We start from the raw sequence: 18,954 nt of genomic DNA on the forward strand, positions 1-18,954 counted from the left end.
CCTTACACTGCTGACCAGATTATTAACCTGAAATATTAATCAGAAAGCAATACCTCATAGTTCTTCTGACATTTCAGAATCCCAGATCGAGCCTCCTATCTCAAGCAGGAACTGGAAAATTGCCAAAGCATTTACATGTCTCAAAAATAATTCAAAACTCAAGGACAAGGCAAAGCCTTCCCAACATCCCAGCCCATCCCAAGCAAAAAAACCATCCAACTACAAGCAGTATTGCATGTATCGATGACCTGTGCCTCGAATCAATACAGATAAATTAGAAGTATATCGCTTCTTGGATTAGATAACATTTGGATTTTGGACAGAATTAATGTGTGTGTCTGGGTGGGTTCTATATAATATTGAAAGGTCAGAACACAATGTATAGCAAGGGGAATGATGTGCATACCTGTTTATCATTAAACAATGGAGAAATCACTGCAGCAAATTCCCATGTAACTGTTTCATATGGAACTTTAACATGCCCTTCAACCTGCTTATATACTTATATATTTATTCAAGATTAACTCTCCATACCAAAAAAATCAGTGCACAAAATCACAACCACTGATTCTGCCCGACAGATTCAGAGGTGTCCCAAGTGGTAGTGTATGCTATACCTCAATGAGAGGGCAAGATGAAGTTTAGAAAATACACAGATTTATATATTTTACAAACAGATAGAAATCAGAGATCATTATCAAAGGGAGCCAGCAGTTACAAATTTCCTTGATTTCCTGTGGCAATAAGGCATATTACATTTTTATTGCCTGTTTTAATCAGCAGAAACTTTTATTTTTTCTAATAATTTGATGTGCATAATTTATGTCCTGCTTCTGAGGCAGCACAAATCCAGTCAAAACTATAACGCAGGTGCCACTTTAAATGGAATCACAGGAAAGATTTGGTGTGTTGGTCAGAAATAGAACTCCAAAACACACAGATTCACATCCAGCCTCTAGTAAACATTGAGCTATGACTTAGTTTATTTTCTGTGATTTCCATTTCATTATACACATAAGATAATGACAACAGTGCATTTATAACAGGACTAATGTACTGGTTCTATCCGAAATCTTTCATCCTCACATCTTTCAGGGTATGCAGTAAATCCTTTAAAAATAAAAAATAAGCCTTCGTTATCACTCCTTACTGGAAAGCAAAGCAGTAGCAGAAGATAAAAGATACGATCACGCCAGCAGCAATAGTAAACAAGTATCACCTCCTCAGAATTTCTCTTGAGTCCAGGTTCCTATTTCTTTCCTTCTTCATTATGTGTAAGAAGTTCTCAGTAATGAGCAAGCCCTGGCTGCAAAATCAGCCTGACTGAATATCTGAAATTTTCTTTTAGTTTTAATTGTTAGAAGCATAGTTGAATAACTGTTTATTTAGAATCCATCATCGTTTCTTGCTCACCACAATGAATTTCTGAAAAACAGTACCAGCTAAAGTGAATTTAAAACTGGAGATAATAATATTCTTTAATTGTGTGAACTTTCTGAACAAATACTCAAAACTCTCATGATCAGAATATTACACAAATATATAGAGAAGATACTGAAAATGTCCTTAAACTGTCACACACAACACGGCATATTCTTTAGAAGTCTACATTTTAATGTTATCAATAAACAAAAATATTTTGAGAATCTGTTTGCATGTGACATTACTATATACATGTAAATCCATAATCCCTCTTTAAAAATATAAATGAATACAAACTTCATAGGTAGAGATGTTTATACTATAGCCACTCTGGCTTCATGGATGTTTGCAAACAACAATTTCTAAACCACACAGGGATTTACCTCGACTGACCTTAAGCATCTGAAGTTGACACATGGTTTATGCTAGAGATCTAAATCCTCTCTTCAGTCAGTGAAGAAAAAGAGAAATACCTTTGAAATGATTCATGCAGCTTTACTTAGCAATCTTACAGGGTGATGAATTAACCACTGAAGGTGGTATTTCCTTTCTGTTGAGTATTACAGGAGCCCAGATGACTGCTTCTAGATGTCTAGAGCTACTTAAGACGGATCCCATCGTTAATGATCTGAATGTCGTTGCCTCTAATACATCAGCTAAGAAAAACTTCTAATTATTTGAATAGTGATTGCCACCGGCAAAACTTGCTCTGAAAAGGCTCAGCAAATAAGATAACATAGAATGATTTATCTTGAGCTCCAATAATGCCTGGAAACACACAATTAATATTGTAAGAAATATGTTTATGTCTTTTGTTTCTTTCAGACCATACTTTCAAGATCTTTGATATCCACAGTCTCTTGTTCGGGACGGTATTGCGCAAAGTATAAATTCTCTTTTACAGAAGAGTGGGTGCCTACCATCAGAGATGAGAACTGCTGCCTTCCATTTGAGTAGAGATACTATTCCTCTCTGCAATAGGAAAAATAAAGTATTAGGGGCAAAGAATTTTACAAACTGAACATGAGTCAGCACTGTAATGCTGTTTTAAAAAAGAAATATGGTTGATCCTTTAACAGGGATAATTTGGGACACACTGGGGAAAAAAAAGAACCTGGGATCTAATTACTCACAGAGTTGACAGCCATCATAAATAAAAGGGTAAACTATGTGAAATGTCAAGGAAGACAGTGACAATGAAAGAAAGGAGTGAAGAACACTCTCCAGAATGTACATTATAAAATACTCATTAGACATCATGTCATGCTTGTTAGAATGAAAGTGCCATCCTTTTCTAAACTCAGGGAAGTAGTGTACTACTAGCTAAAATAATTCCTATCAATAGTAAGCCTGGGTATGACCATCAATTATTTGTTTTACCAATAGCAATGGACAATCGCTTTTTAGATGACATATAATCTGTTCAAGGCCATGTTTAAGCAACCTGATCTGGTGGAAGGTGTCCTGGCCTATGGCAGTGGGGTTGGAACCAGATGATCTTTAAGGTCCCTTCCAACCCAAACCATCCTATGATTCTATAATGCATGGAGCAATTTTTCCACTGTATTCAGTACTATTAAGTTCTTGGGTGAAATACTGAGTCCTATTTTGGGTAGTACAATTCCAGAAAAATTTGGACAAACTGCAAAGAATCCAAAAGTCCAGAGAAGAGCAGTAAGAACAATTAAAAGACTACAAATATGACATACAAGAAAAATATAGAATTAGTTGACTTTGTTTAATATAACAAGGTGATTGAAGCAAAGACTTAAAATATTGAATTCTTCAAATAAACACAAAGGTACTGTAAAGAGGAGGGTAATAAGGAGTTCTTCATTTCCATTGCACATGAGCTAAAAAGCAACGGCCTGAAATGGCACCAGTAGACATTAAGACAAGAAACTGAGAAAAAAAAATTATATTTCTAATGATAAGTAAGGTTTGAAACAGCGTGCCTAGGAAGGTAAGGGATCATCAAAACAGCATGTTTTTCTAAGTAATTTAAAACAGTAGTTTACAAACCAGCATAAGCACTGGCCAGGTCAGATCATCTTATATCACCCCATCATCTCACATCACCTTATAGCACTTGCTGCTTCCTCCACCAACTAGAGAGAAATTTCCACTTCTATTTCACCAATTTCATTCCAGATCCTTTCTCTGGACACTGTGTCAGGCACCATAGCTTCCAGAGCCCCCTCTGTCCCTAGTTTCTTGACTTTTTTCTTCTCCCATCTCTCATACAAAAAGTATTAGTGTCCCTTCTGCCTCAGAAGTGTACACAGCTCAATATATAAAGAATCCTTTGGACTTGGTGAGGCACACCTCACAGCTTCAGTAACCCTTAATTATACATTCTCTGACATATTTTGTTACAAATCTATGAATGCAATTCCATCGACAGGGTGACCCTTCTTTTCTTGTGGCTGGAAGTTGAAAGAAACAGATTTTCCTCAAACTTGCATCAATATATTTGATTGATAGCAGCTGATCTACTGAATTTTATATCCAAACCTTCTGTACAAAATCTGAAAGCATCTGTAACATGTAATACAAAATTGCAGGCCTCTTCAGGCCACCAGTATACAAAAGTCTGTTTAGATTTCCAAGCCTTTTAATAACTGCCAGAGCTTCCTATATTTGAGTTAATTAAATTAATTCTTTCATATTAAGATCAGGAAGCCTTCGCAGCCATTCTTTGTCTTCATTATGCGCCTGTCTTCACTGATGCATATCCTTAATTGTGAACCAACTGATTATATGAAGCAAATGCCTAACTCCAAAAACATCTAGGTAGCCATATCTATAGTTTTCTTTATCTTGAGACTGTTTATTTGGGGAACTTGATCACTCAACCACCTGCAGATATAATTAATTCCAAATAACACACAGTGTTAGTAACAGTTGTTCAGATAAGAATCTTACTTGGAGTTTTAGTAAGACATTATTCTAGGTATTACAAGAAACACATAAAATCCTTCTTAGGAGAATATAGACCCAGGGAAGTGACCAAATGATTAGAACTAAGCTTCTCTGTTTTCCAGCAGGGTGTGGAAGCTCTACCCACGAAATAAATCAGAGTCAGAAGTATCCTCCTGTTCTTGGCTATGGCCTCAAATAAAGGCACATGGATAATTTCTGAAGGAAATACTAGGATGTTGCCTCAAACACCTTCAAGCTGAGGTGTGCACATGACCCCCAAACTGAGCAGATATCAACTTCTGAGCTGCTATACAAAAGATCATCTCTGCTTATGTTTTGGATGCAACAACTTTTCACTGAACTTCAGAACAAAGATGTATACTTTCTGAATCCTAAATACCATCAGAAGGAAGACAAGCACACTGCAAATTAAGAATTATGGCATTACTAGACATGTCTGATATTATATATTATGTGTAAAGCCCTGTTTGTTAAATATGTTTTGCCCTTAACTTCTTAAGTGCCTAAGATCATTGCACATGATTTCCTGAATTTAGTGCTTAATCCTGCTTCATGATTTTTGGCCACCAAACCCTTTCTTGAATTTGGCTCTTGTCTCTTAGCCCCAGTAGAACACCAGTGCAAAAGGCCATGTATTGTACTTTATTTTTTAATAGAATGAAGGTATCAAGAAACCACATATTATTAAAACCTCAAATAATAACTCTCTTTCATGTCTTTATTATTCACATATGGAAGCATAAATTTAAATTCCATGAAATTCCAAAACTTAATTGGATTCAATCTGAACGGGCATATTGATAATTTATGCAAAAATATATTATAGAAATGCTGCTATTTTCCCAAACCCAAGGGAGAATGTTTCAATTAGACAAATAATTCCATTCATTTTACAATGCATCAATAACATTCGTTATTATTCTGAAGCAATTTCCAAAGTTATTTAGCATTATTTTTATGGATAATTTCAATTACAAGAAATATATACAACCACTGCACATTAATCAATTCAACATTTGTTGAAATCTAACAGTGCATTTTTGAGTTGGATTAGCACTAAAATATAAAAACACTACAGTATAAATTTGTGAAATTAATATAAGGTATCATATAGTTTCCAAGCTGAAGAATATCTTGTGGGATTGGTCAAGTAAAAACTCACCAGATAGACAGCTAGGAAGATTTGCCATCCTTATCCATTCTTAGTAGGCGATGATGATGACAACAAAAACAGATAATCTGACTAATCTTTCATAAATATAGAAATGCTTCTTTCATGAAAACATGAAAACTGAATTACTGTGTGCTATATATTCACAACATTGCCTACTTATTGCAGACTGAGCTTCACACAATGCTACTCGTATGCTACACGTGGCTCAAATCTAAAAGAAAATAGGAGTCCTGCTTCAAAGAACTGATACAGAGGTTCTATCACTGCATCTCATTTATGTAGTGTACTGGGATGATGTTGAGTAACTAATTCATTTTTTTGGAGATTCTTTGAAGTCAAGAAGTGGTTAACAGTTCATGCAGTAATCAGTCCTCAAATTCAAAATCACAAATTCAAGAGTTTCCCGAATCTTCAAGCCGTCTTATTTTGCTCCAGTTCAATAATGATAAAAATTGGTTATATTCCCTGCACCTGTGCAACCGTCTTCAAAGCAATCAGTTTACAGTGTCCTAAGAGCTTACAGGTCGTTTAACAAACAGAATCCAAGACCTGATGACGGGCAACCGCAGATTACCAGCTAAGCTACAAACTGAGATTTAGAACACAAACAGAAAAGTTGCTCTTTGCGGACACAATTCAACTAGTAGATTGGAAAGGGAGGGAAAATGTCATCCCCTTACTGAAGTCAAGTCACAGAAACCTGCACTTTTTCATACAGACGTTTCATCAGGCAGTGTGTTCAATCTAGTTGAAAACAGAAATGTAATTTTTTTCAACTTCTTGTCTCTAAAATTAAGAAACACAAAGAGACATACGTGATACAGTTAATATTAAAAAAGATACACTAAAGCACAGAAGTTTCTATACTTCTTTCTATAATTAATAGTTTATGGTATCTTTTATAAAAGAAAATAGAGAGACTCTGATTCACTTATTAAAAAAAATAGCAGCAATTGCTGTTCAAACTTTAAACTACTTCAGGTTTGTCTAAAAGATGAAAATGTGACTGAAAAGGCATTCTCCTGCCTTTCACATCCATACCATCTGTCAGGCTGGAAAAGTTCTGCACGGATTAAGCATATGCCTGCATTAGCACACTCAGATAGAAAAAATGGGGACTGTACCTTCAGGTACAGAACTGCTGCCTTGCCTTCATCCCTAGCCTGTTGTTTCTGTGTACAGGCAACACAGCCAGCTGCATAAGATTACCAAGAAACAATGTCTCACAGCATAACTATTCCTTCCAGGTCCCATTCAATGCCCACCAAGAGAGAGGGAGATGGTTTTGAGATGCTTCAGGAATCCCTGGATGTGCCTGCCGCCTCCTGGGGCCATTAACAACCAAACTAATTTTGTCTTTCCAACAGTCTTACTGATCCTGGAGGACTAGTTCCATACATTGCCAGAAGCAGGAAACAAAAAAAAAAAAAAAAAAAGGAAAACAATATTCAGAGATTCAGTATATCTTTTCATCCCAATGGAGACCCAAAGTCTCATAATGGATTAAAAGTTCATTACAGTTAAAAAATGGGACAGTTTTAGTAATATTCTTAAATTGATGTGCTGTTATATTACACACCTTTGTTTGGGGATGGGAAAATATTTTTCTGTTATCTTTTGTTCCTCATCATTCTATTGATTTTAAAGGTACAACTGATCCAAAATATTGGCCTTGGATAAAATATCACACTGATTGACCCAGTATGGCAACTTTTCACTTATATTAACAGCGAAAACATTTACCACTAGCTGCAATGGCATTCTCTAAGTTTTAGTATCCTGGCTGTTTTCTAGTACAGAGGTATAAAAAAAGTTAAAGTAAGCACATGCTACGAGAAACATACAGCCATAGAGATTTGTATTAGAAATGGTAATACCGGTATGAATGGAGAATTAATGGGAATGCAGCGGAGTGGAAGGAAATAATAAAAAGGAATGACAAAAGAAGGTCTATATGAATGCATGTATCGGTGAAAATGACATTAATAGGCCTTAAAGACCCTCTACACACAACTTCACAGCACACACTAATTAGAAAAACAAAGAACAGGCTAAAACGAGTGACAGGCCACTGTGAATTAAACAAAAGATCTGCAGATTCAAACCATTAAAAGATGATGATGGAAGGTAAAGAACGGGGTTGGAGTCACCCAGGTGAAGAAACAAGAGAGAGTGAGCACCTCCTAAAGGCTCAGAGAAGCAGGATAGGATGGAACAACAAACGATCACAATCACCGTCAGCTCCTAAAGGGTACAAAAGGCAAATCCCAAACCAGTACATGGTCACCAACCTAAGAAGAAGAAGCAGGCATGATGAGAACTCGGTAGTTACAGTCAGTATCAGTATAAATACGACTACAGTATAGGTGTACCAAAACTAAATTGAAAAGCACTAAAGAAAAATCAAAGAATATTTATAGTTTTATTTTTTCACTTCCTCTATCAGTCAGAATGACTGATGGGTCATGAATCCACATTCATGATATTAATCTTTATTTTCTTCCTGTCTCTTTATATCTGACCTTTTAAACCAGCATGTAGCGTATACTCCTTTCCAAGAGGTATATAGATATTGTATGCTGGTGTACAGACTGCATATAAATCATTTAACTTGAAACAAAGCCTTCTGGTTGAATTTCAAAGTCCTGAACTCCTTCTATGCTACTGCATTGTAGTAATAAAAACTACTTTTTAAATACCTATTAGCATATATATGCGCAACTCTCATTAATTTTTAAACCTATATATAATGTTAAGGTATGCTTACAGCAAGACGTACCAGGTTTTATAATGTAATTCATTTAAAATTGGAATCTGAAACTTGGCAGATGGGTGGGTAGAAGAAGACAAAGAAACATAGTGCCCAGTCAGTCCTAGGATTTGCTTCCAAGCTGGCAGTTGTTGCAGTGCCAAAGCAGCCCAAACCCCCAATCCTCCATTCAGTCTTTCCGTGGGAATCATTTTTGCTCCACCCTTACTTGAAGAAAGTCTGAATTCCCAGGTGGTAACACCCCTGTTCACTAAATGAATGCTTAGTAGATCCAACTGCATTCCACATCCTGCTAGAGGTTTCCATTCCAGGGCACATGGCTATGACAGAGAACGGGCTGAGGATTAAAAAAACCCCACTTCTGTATTTTCTAACATAGCAAAGAGAAAAAGGATTAAGATACCAGATGACGTTTAACTTTTGCACTTCTTTACATGTTTTATAGATCACACTTCTCCTGGCTTACCATGCCGTACAGTTCTAGAGAAGACGGACTGCACTTTGCCTGTCACTCTCAAACAGCATTTCCAGTTTATGAATCAGTCTCTCAAAAGATACTTTGTGCTGTTACGCCCGCACTGCAGAAAGCTGTTTGATTCCTATCTCCGGGAATGCCAGTGGTAGACTTTCAGCAGTACATTTACATTTCAAATCAGGAAGTGAACACAAGCCATTTTATGACCCTTTTCATTTGCATTTCCTCTGACGGGAACTACCCCACCAGAACAAGGGCACCCCATTGAACCAGTTGTCTTGCCATGCTCCAATGAACGATGAGAGAGAAACAAAATACCAAATAGCAGCAGCAGATTTTTTTTTCAATACCTGATTAGAAGTAGAAACTCCGTTCCACAGACAAGTTATGAAAGGATACATTACCTAAACACAAAATCAGACAAGACATTTTCATATCTAAAACATAACTGTTTCAGTGCATCAGTTGTCCAGCATGTCTAAAAGACACAAAAGGAAAAGAAAACCTTTTTTGCAACTAAGCAAAATGAGGAAGGTATGACTCTTCAAACAACCATTTTATACCATTTTTATCTTAAATATTTCAAAATATAAGAACAGCCATACTGGACCTGATCAAAGATCTCATCTAGCTTGGCATCGCAGTATTTAAGACAAGGAAAGCCTGTATCATGTTTCCCTCCTGCTTGACTCCATATTCTCCCAGCCTCCAACTATTTTTATCTCAATGAATTTCAGAGCCAGGTGTTGTTTTCCTAAAACTCCGTTCAATCTGTGAAACGTAGACCAAGTGTGGTGTTTCATCACACTGATGTCTTGTCATTCTGATTTCATCCCTGACCTCAGAAGATGGAATACTTTTACTGTCTTAAGCCAAACAACCATCCAAAGGAAAAGAAAAACCATTTACTCGTGGTTTTTTTTGTATATTCACAACATGTAATGAGAAAGGATTTCAGTTGTCAGAACTAACAGCTTTATTTAGCATTCACTTGACAGAAAATTAGCAGTTCCCATCTGAGAATAAAACCTGAAGCAGTTGTATTTTTCAACAGGTGATCAAAATAAATACAAAAATTAAGGATCACTCAGGATCTAATCATCTCCTTTGCACAGCTGACAGGAATCATAACCATAACATAAATAATTTGTGTATACAGGCATATAAAGGAAGCACTGATGAGGTCCGCTATTAGAGTAAAGTATTTTGGTTGCACTTCATTTAAAGTCTAGGCTGAAGCACGTTTCAGCCTATAGAGGATCATTTTATACCTGGACATCTGAAGCATATTCTGTGGTCCATTGCTCTGCAATGAACAGATGTTTGAATACACCCTGTGCTACAGATAACATTAAATTTTCCTCCTGGGCTTTACAGGATATTGGTTCCTAATGAGCAAATTTAATACTATCGCAAAATATAGAATGTGTGAGATAACACACATAGAAAATAATGCAAAAGACTATGATTTTCTGTGCATCTTTAACTATGCTTAACATTTATTATGGACTAAAACTATACCAAGAAGTATTACACAGTAAGTTGTCTTGCTATTATGCATTGTAGAGCACTAGTTATGTATAAAGGAAAAAATAAAATACGTTGGCTACTCTAAAATTGTTACTTTCTTCAGATAAAAAAACATTTTAAAATATACATGAAATTCACTTTATGGTCATAAAGTTAAAATTCAATATAGGTAAGAGAATCAGGAATAAGAAAATTATACTTTTCAGCAGGAAGAGGTGAGAACAGAGTCCTGTTAGACTGTACATTGTAAGAAAATAAGTGAAACACTGAGCTTGGAGTAATGTTCACAGCCCACCTGAGCCGCTGGCAAGACACAGCAGAGTTTAATCTGGCCTTCCTCGACATCCTGCTCAAACAGTCCCTCAGCCTTTGTCCAGCATGCAAAATCAGGGACATAACCAGAAGCAATTTTTTGTGGTTTTTTTGCATGCGTCTTAAAACAGTATTTGGAGAGTTTTATGGGTTTTCCACAATAGTGTGAATAGCAGTTTTAGTATCTAAAGTAGAATTAGCACGGGTATTTAATGTCATTGCTTAAGATTTATACACAATTTTTTTCAAAGCCACGCCACTAAATACGTGGCTTAAGAACTGTTTCATATTATTCTATAGTGCAACCACCAGGTAAGTATGACTAAGAATAATATACATACACAGACTGCACCACAGATACAGAAAACATACCTAGCATCCAATATCATAAAAATAACACTTTTCAACTTTGGGCTTCCAGATAAAAATTTCATTTACAGAACCTATATATTCTTATTTGCTAAACGGGTTTATGAAATTCAAATATTAAAGCAAGTGATTTCTATAAATATAGAATGAAAACATATCAAAGTCTAATATATAGTTATGTCAACAATATTTTAGCTACCTTTGATGCTTTCAATATTTTATTACATTTTTGGCTATATAGTATAAGCAAGTGAAGAATGACAACTCTAACTCATATTTGTCAGAATTGTATCATACATCCATTATACACCATTTCGTACTTTGCAGGTTTATGTCTTCTGAGAAAGCTGTTACACAGCTCCTCAGTATATCCCATTTGATTTATTAACATAAAGTAGAATGTGATTAGACTACCACATCTCAGTGAAATAATGTTCAGCTACATTAGCACTAGTTTCATTTCAATAAAGTGAAAGTTGACATGACAGCTTTCCTTCCGCCATGTCAAAAAATGTCTTTCATATCTGCACATATTACTGTTTTATGCTCTCGCCTACTACATCTGTAAAGCACTCTTTGTGTCACTTTTCTGCATGGATCCAAGCCTTTGCAAGTGTGATTAATGTGAACGCAGCATGCAAGGCTGACTACAGTCATTTGTGTGCCAGTATCATTGCTGGTATATTGCTCTGTATTCTAGATCTCCAAGGACGCTGTGATTAGACTTGAGTTCAGAAAATCTGTTTTTAAAATCTGAGCTTATTTAGCATTGCTTCACCTAGATAATACTCAGGAACTTCACAATGTCCTAAACAACGAGGACTACTGTAACATAAATATCTTCCAATGGGAGTTTAGGCAACAACATCATTGCATTGATATAATTAAGTTGTAAACTAGAGTGCAGGATTTCAGCAGGAAACTAAAACTGAAAATGAGGACAGCTCTCAACTTATTTCTACTTAACTACAATTCAAAATTCACATCGAGGCCTCCCTGATGGGCAAGAATATACTGATATTCAGTCTTTTCAGAAAAGTCCTAATAATCATCTATAGGGAAAAAAGTTCTTTTGCCTTCAGATTTGCCATTATAGACTGCAGTCAATCAGATTCTATGTCTAGGTAGGAACACAAGACACTTCATTTAGTTGAGAGATACTTCTAGTGGATCGCCAAATTAATATTCATTGCTACCTGATTTCAAATGTTATTGTTCTGAACTCACAACCATAATTTTACAACAGGTGAAAGCAGAGGAAATATCCAGTACAGATCACTGAAAGGGACTGCATGGACTGTGGCCAAACAGAATCACTATAGGATGTCAGAGAGTATTGTTAATCACATGGGAAGAACACTTTAAAACAAACAAACAAAAAAGCAAGCAAGTAAGCATGATTACATTATTTACATGTGATGGACTGAAAACATTTAAAAATATATCAGGATGGCTACAGCAAACACATGAGGGATAACTTAGAACAGTTGGAGCCGGTGAGAAGTATTATTTTTGTAGGTGTGTTTAGTGTGTCTGTAGGTAACAAAACCCTTTGTTTCTACTGTATTTTCTGATTTAGATAATTTCCTGGTGTAGTTCAGTAGCTTATCTATTGCCTCCTGAAATGGAGCCTTCAGTGAGAGATTAATCCTGAAAAAGAGCATAAGAATACTTACACACTGGCAAAAGTAATTAAATGAAATGGTAGGTTTGAGAGCTGTATGCCTGTTCCTGTTACTGCTCTTGCCAATGTAGATGTCTTTCTGTATCCAAGCTATCTCCTGTCTCTCTGGTAAGTATTCAGGACAAAATTGTTTTAACTATTTCCATGGAACAAGGCAACTGAAAAACAGATATGGACGATTTCACACACCCCCTCCCACCACTTTGTCACCTCAAGGTTGTGCTGTCTGTATTTTAGAGCCACGAAGAATCTGCAGCTAACTTATAGACTACAGAACACACATTAAAATGCTGTTAACCGATTTTCTGACTAAGGGTGAACTATTGCTTTGAACTGATGGTTAAATTTGTCCTTCTGAACTGCTTTTAGCTAACGCTCTAGGGCTTTTATGAGATTTTGGTCCAACCAGAGCCACCTGCTGCAATTGTCTCATCGAATGGGACATTTAACCCTCATCTGATGAGAAATTCCAATCATGGGCAGTTTCTGACTTGTTACCAACTTTCCAAAGTATTCAAAAGGCTGCTTACAGTTCAACATATTAATTTAAACAAAAACACAGAGAGAAAATATGTAAAACTAAATTGCACGTACCATAATGGAATGTAACATCACAATAGTCTTCTCTGCATTGGAAGAAAGGAGGGGTTTTTTGTTACTAAAATGGTTAAGTAGAAAATTTTGTGTCTTAAACTCTGTGCTTCTGTTTAGGTAGACTACTTTTTTTCCTTCTAAGGGCATATCTTTTAATGTAGATTGTCCTTTAGTTATCAAAAAAATTGCACAACTGAAAGTTAAATTGATGATTTATTTGCTATTCAACTCCTTCCAAGGCTTTCTGTTTGCTTGATTGGTTTTTAACAAGTGTTAATTACCTTTCTCCTGATTAAGTCACTTCCAACTTTGTTCCTTGCCTAGCCTTAGTAACTTCAAATCATTTGCCCTGATCTGGTACTTCATCCAGGACACAAACCCAATATGTATTTCTTATAGAAGAATGGTAAGAAAATCATTAGGCGTAAGTATACTTGATTTTAAGCTCTGCATACAAACATTTTCATGGTACAGGTCTTATGGTAGAAATATTTGGTTAACAACAGTTTCATATACATTTGTATTGTCCTCATACAATCTTCCAAGCTGTAAAACTCAAGGTATTTTAGAATCATAGAATGATACCAGTTGGACGGGACATCAGGAGATGTCTGCTCAAAGTAGGATCAGCCAGATAGGTCAGGTTGTTCAGGGCTTTATCCAGTAGGGAACTTCCAAGGATGGAGACTGGGCAACCTGTTCTCTGGGCAACCTGTTCACATGCTCAAGCTCTGCTACTGATGAAATAAGTTTCTTGTTTCTGTATTTTCGGGTCAGCATAGCCTGTTTCACATCTCTCACTAAAAGCTACTTCTCTTAATTCTAATGAAACTCAGAGACCCTTAATAAATCCTCAGTTCCTGGAGCTCTCTCTCAGTCATGTGTATAAATTAATCTCCCAAATTTGCAGCAGTTGATTATCTTGGCAGGGCCTCCTACTAAGCCTAACCTGAGGGACAACATAATACAGCATTGGTGCCCTCTGAGGTTCACCTAAGGCTCCTATTAGCTCTTTGCATTTGATATTGATTTATTTTGCAGATACCCCATATAGCTTTTTGAGAAAGAAAAACAATTAATAACTAACTCAGCAGCATCAAGAAAAAGTAAAAAACAAAAAAAAACCCAACAAAATATAAAACCAACAAAAAACCAAACAGAAAATCCACCTCAATTTACCCTACTAGAAAATTGCCACAATGGTAATTGTGACTGCTAAAAAAGAGATTTGTTCTCGCCTACTTTAAGAGAGATCCATCTTCAGATAGTATTTCTATGAGTTTTGATGCCTTTATATAATTGAACTATGAGAACTTTAAAAGAGAGAGGACTGGAAGCATAATGCTTTTGAACTGCTACTGCAAACTCAGGTAATGTGTGTGGTTAAGCACACTAGTGTGAAGAGATGCTTTTAGAAGAGGAGGACTAAATTAGCTGAATTTTGGCATAGAACCTAAAAATAATATGATACGCTCTTGAATAAAGCTATTTTCAAATTTTCTGCATTGAAGTAAGGGATAAAATAACAGATCTTAATAAGGGATAAGATGTCCACCTAGCAAATAACAGAAATGGAAAACATACCAAGTATAGCACATCATACATTTGTTAAAATAATGCAAAGAGACGCTAGAAAATCACTAAATTCTGGGGCTTAGCATATGTTACCTTGATAGAACACTGAAAATTATTATAACTGTTAAAATATGTGAAAAACTGATCTGTGGCAAATAGGTTCCACATATTTTCTAACTCTGTCCTGCACAGAGACTACGTGTGACACTTTGAAGAAGGTCTGATATTGGTTTACAGTATCTTTTGTGAATTCTTCCATTCATTCCAGCAAAAACTGACACAGCCCAAAGCATCATTTCATAGTAACCAACACTATAGAACTACCTATCCGTAACTGAGAGTGAAATTCAGTCATCCATGTCGAGTTGTGATAACCATAAATGCCATTAAAAACTTAATGGCATTCAAAACGTGCTAATTCACGCAGCTTCTAACCATGTTTAATTGCAACATTAGAACAGTAAAATGCATTTGGTTGGGACTGCAGAATGTGAAAAAAACAACTTGCCTGTTTAAGCCCATTTTCTCAAAACATGTTTTTGAACTCCACTTTATCTGTGAGAGAGTTAAACTGTTTGGTACCAGAGGCTCATTTGTATACTTGCACTACAAAATTTAAATCAATTAGCATAATCAAGTCCTATCAAGTGTTTGCCACCAAAATGAATTATATCTTTTCTTTCAGTTTACCCTTGAGCTATTGTAATGAATAAACTAAACACAGTAAGTGCCAAGCAAAATTTAGAGTTCTGACAGAGAACCTTAAACTATTCCACTGAATTAGGAATGACCATAATTGCAACTTTTAAAGCCCTCACACTTCTGCATAGCAACCATTTTATTAGGATTTATTTAGTGTCGATATGTATCTTAAATGTATAAACAGTTGTATATTTTATGTGAAGAGTGTCTTATAGGCAGCACTGAAGTAGTTGTGCCACGTCTAGCCCAAATCCTGTCTCAGACCAGGCATTCAGAAAAAAAAGTGTAAGAAATCTCAGATGAATTCTATTTGCTTTTAACTGTAGATGGTGTCATCATTTGTACTATTCTGAATCTTAATAAATTCTTAGTTTTACTTAAGTACTGTTTGTCCTGAGGTTTTTATATATGGCTCCCAAATATATGTATCCTGATAAAGATATGTTGTCTATCCTAACTTTGGTAATAAAAGGAATGAAAGTTTAAGTTAGAATTGTTATACTCACCATCATCAACAGTTTCATACAGGGTATTCTAACAAAACATTCTTTGAGAGAGATGAAGTGAGATACTTGACACCTTCATGCATACCCAGATTATATAAATAACCTACCCTACTTTTTTTTTCCACCAGAAAACATTAATTTTCAACTCTTATTTTTCCAGATGTCTACAAATTTCAAAGCAAGATAGTCATTTTACCTTTTACTTTCCTATTACATTGACACAGAGAGCAGAAATGTTCTTAATGAAGATGAGTAATATCCACTACGGATTGTAAAAAGCACATAAAATGTCTTCTTTTTCCCCAAAGAAAATATCATGGCCACTAGGAATTTATGGCGATTGCTATTGGCCATAGAACAAGGTGATTAGTCATGACCCAGGAGAAAGAGAAGCTAAGTACACGAGCTCTTCAGTTCATGAATGTAAAAAAAAATAATTTTATCTTCACAAAAGACTGAAAAAACCTTAAGTGACAATAAGGCAAAAACAATTCTTGCAGAAAAAATAAAAGCAGGTTTTCTGATACGGGAAGTTTAAAAAACTGAATGCAACATGATACTAAAGTGAAAATCAATTCACTACGTCTAAAGTAAAAACTATACTGAGAGCAGAAACCTTGACATTTCAGTGGGAGACATACCTTTCAAAGGATCAAATTGTTCTTATAAATTGAAGATAAAACAGCAAATTAAATAAATCAGCTGGAGAAAATCCATAAGATAGTAAAGTTCAAAATATCAGAAATAGACTTTCCAGCTTTCTTGAAATGAATAGTTTACAGAAGACATTAAAGATTCTGTATGATTTTTGTTAGTGCACTTTTCATTTCTATGTTAATAACAGGGGTGAAATGAATATTTCTACAGCTCGTGTTACCATTAATTTTTTAATATTCTATAAATCATAAAGACTCAAAAGGAAAGGGTTTCTAATTGAAAAATACAGTAATCTGATGTTTTTAAAGAAAAAAAACTTTCCAAAACTTTACTGGAAACATAAATCAAGGTATATATCAATTTTTAGCTATTGTCTTGTTGACATAACTTGTTGATATAACTTGTTGACTGCTCATTTCGGATTACAATTGCATAAATGAAAAGAGTTATAGAAAACTCAAACAATCCCTCTTGAAACAAAGCTGTCAAAATACATTTTTGAAGTTAGCTACTTTTAAAATACTCCAATAAGAGCAGAAGGTTCACCTTCCTCTCTCAAACACAAATTCAATTACATATATACATGACTTTTCAACAAAAGAATAATGATGTCTGGCACAGGCCTCTCCTAAGAAAAAGACTAAGACACTTCAGTTCTGAGTTCAGAAACCTGAATTCAAGTGTCTACATGAAAGCACCCATTACTTTCTAGCCTGTATTAATAGGCTTGACTAGATCTCCACTGTACATCACAGGACTTTACACACCTAACTTCCCAGATACCGAGAAGTAGGTACTTACATTCAAGCATCAATCTCCCAGTAGAATTCAAACCTTTAACTACTGAGCAAAACGAAGTTTTCCTTAAGCTATAAATGATTGCCTGCAGAGAACACTTTTTTTTTAAAGGTGAAAAATATGCAATAACAAACACTTGAAGCTATATTTTCTGTACGCTGGCACCAGAGGTAACTCTGAGATAAAAGACCTGATGCTCCAGAATCCTTAAAGGGAAGATACTTGAGGGTTTCTTTGAAGTTACCCTAGGAATTTCAAAAGATGTACAAAATGCACTACCATCAGAAAAGTCTGATTTGTCTAACCATATTTATTAGTTCTCTTGACTATCACTGTCACTGTTACAGTACAACAGTCACTTCAGTGTGTATCATTTGAATGATTAAATCAACACAGCATGGAAATTAGAAAGGCCTAGAGACCAGTTCCTGAAGCAACATGCATAACAATTTTATTTTAGCAGCAGATACAATTAACAATATTGCAAGAACAAGTATACAAAATATAAAGAAACAAACCCATGCAATCATAGAAGATGACATTTGTCTCGTTGTGACACAGACGACTATGTTAAAAAAAACACATTTAAGGAAGACTCTATGTGAAGGTAGGACACTTATAATACCTATTTTTGTACCCTACTTTGCCAAGTAGACTTATAATTAGTCTTCTGAAAAAGCATTCTGCATTACTCCCCTATATTCCTGCATCCTATCCGTCCTAAATTCAATTACTACCTTAAATTTGTGTCATTTTAAAAGGATGTTGCCAATGAAAGTATAAAAACCCTGTAACGTATTTTTTGTGGTGTCTTTGCCGTGTACCCAGCTCAGAAAGCTCATGCATCACTTCTCTAAAGCCCACGGTTGCTTTCTTATGAAGAATTTATGTTCTAAAAATATCCTTCAAGATATCTTGCTTTGTTAATACACATTTCCACTTCTTACAAGAAAATAAGCAAACTGTTTTGCTAACCAGGAGCTCTGTCTTACTTTTAGCCTAAGGAAATGGTGTTAGCTATTTTTAGGTTTTTCACCCAATAATTCTACTTGCACAAATATGAAAGTTTAATGTTGACAATATCCAAAGTGCTGGGTCAACTCCCAAGAAGGCTGTAAGAAGTTTTTCTTAACATTAATAAAAGACAACAAAAAGGTTAAACAGCTGACAAATCTAGTCAAAATTAATGCAGATGTCAATATATTTATAGCATCCTTATACAGACAAGCCAACAAACAAACTATTGAACTAATAAGAAAGGAAAATAATTGTGTATTTTAAAGTTCATACAAACTTTCAGACAGTAGACTGCATATATCCCAGCACTAGTCTCTCCCACACTAGTCCTTCTTGACCTCCACGATTCTTATCAATATACAGGAGCAACAATATACAGGATGAAGGCTTGAACAATAAAAGGAAGGTGGGTGGGCGCTGGAGATT

The 18,954-nt window shown here is 35.4% G+C and overlaps 1 protein-coding gene across 7 annotated transcripts in view; it reads right to left on the reverse strand.

Annotated features, from left to right (window-relative positions):
• The window catches only part of IMMP2L (inner mitochondrial membrane peptidase subunit 2), a 498,017-nt gene that overhangs the window by 414,391 nt on the left and 64,672 nt on the right, over window positions 1-18,954 (reverse strand). The window contains exons 4-5 of one of the 7 annotated variants that reach the window (XM_063323178.1): window positions 7,720-7,830; window positions 983-2,394 (exon numbers count right to left, since the gene is read on the reverse strand). The exons of 4 other annotated variants lie outside the window; for them this stretch is intronic. In XM_063323178.1, coding sequence (XP_063179248.1) covers window positions 7,731-7,830 — 100 coding nt within the window. In that variant the 3' untranslated portion in view covers window positions 983-2,394; window positions 7,720-7,730. Of the gene's footprint in view, window positions 1-982; window positions 2,395-7,719; window positions 7,831-18,954 lie in introns of those variants that run through there. 2 more of the 7 variants (XM_063323180.1, XM_063323179.1) reach the window with 2 other exon arrangements.

The sequence above is a fragment of the Chroicocephalus ridibundus genome, chromosome 1, assembly GCF_963924245.1.
Source record: "Chroicocephalus ridibundus chromosome 1, bChrRid1.1, whole genome shotgun sequence".
Classification (NCBI taxonomy): domain Eukaryota; kingdom Metazoa; phylum Chordata; class Aves; order Charadriiformes; family Laridae; genus Chroicocephalus; species Chroicocephalus ridibundus.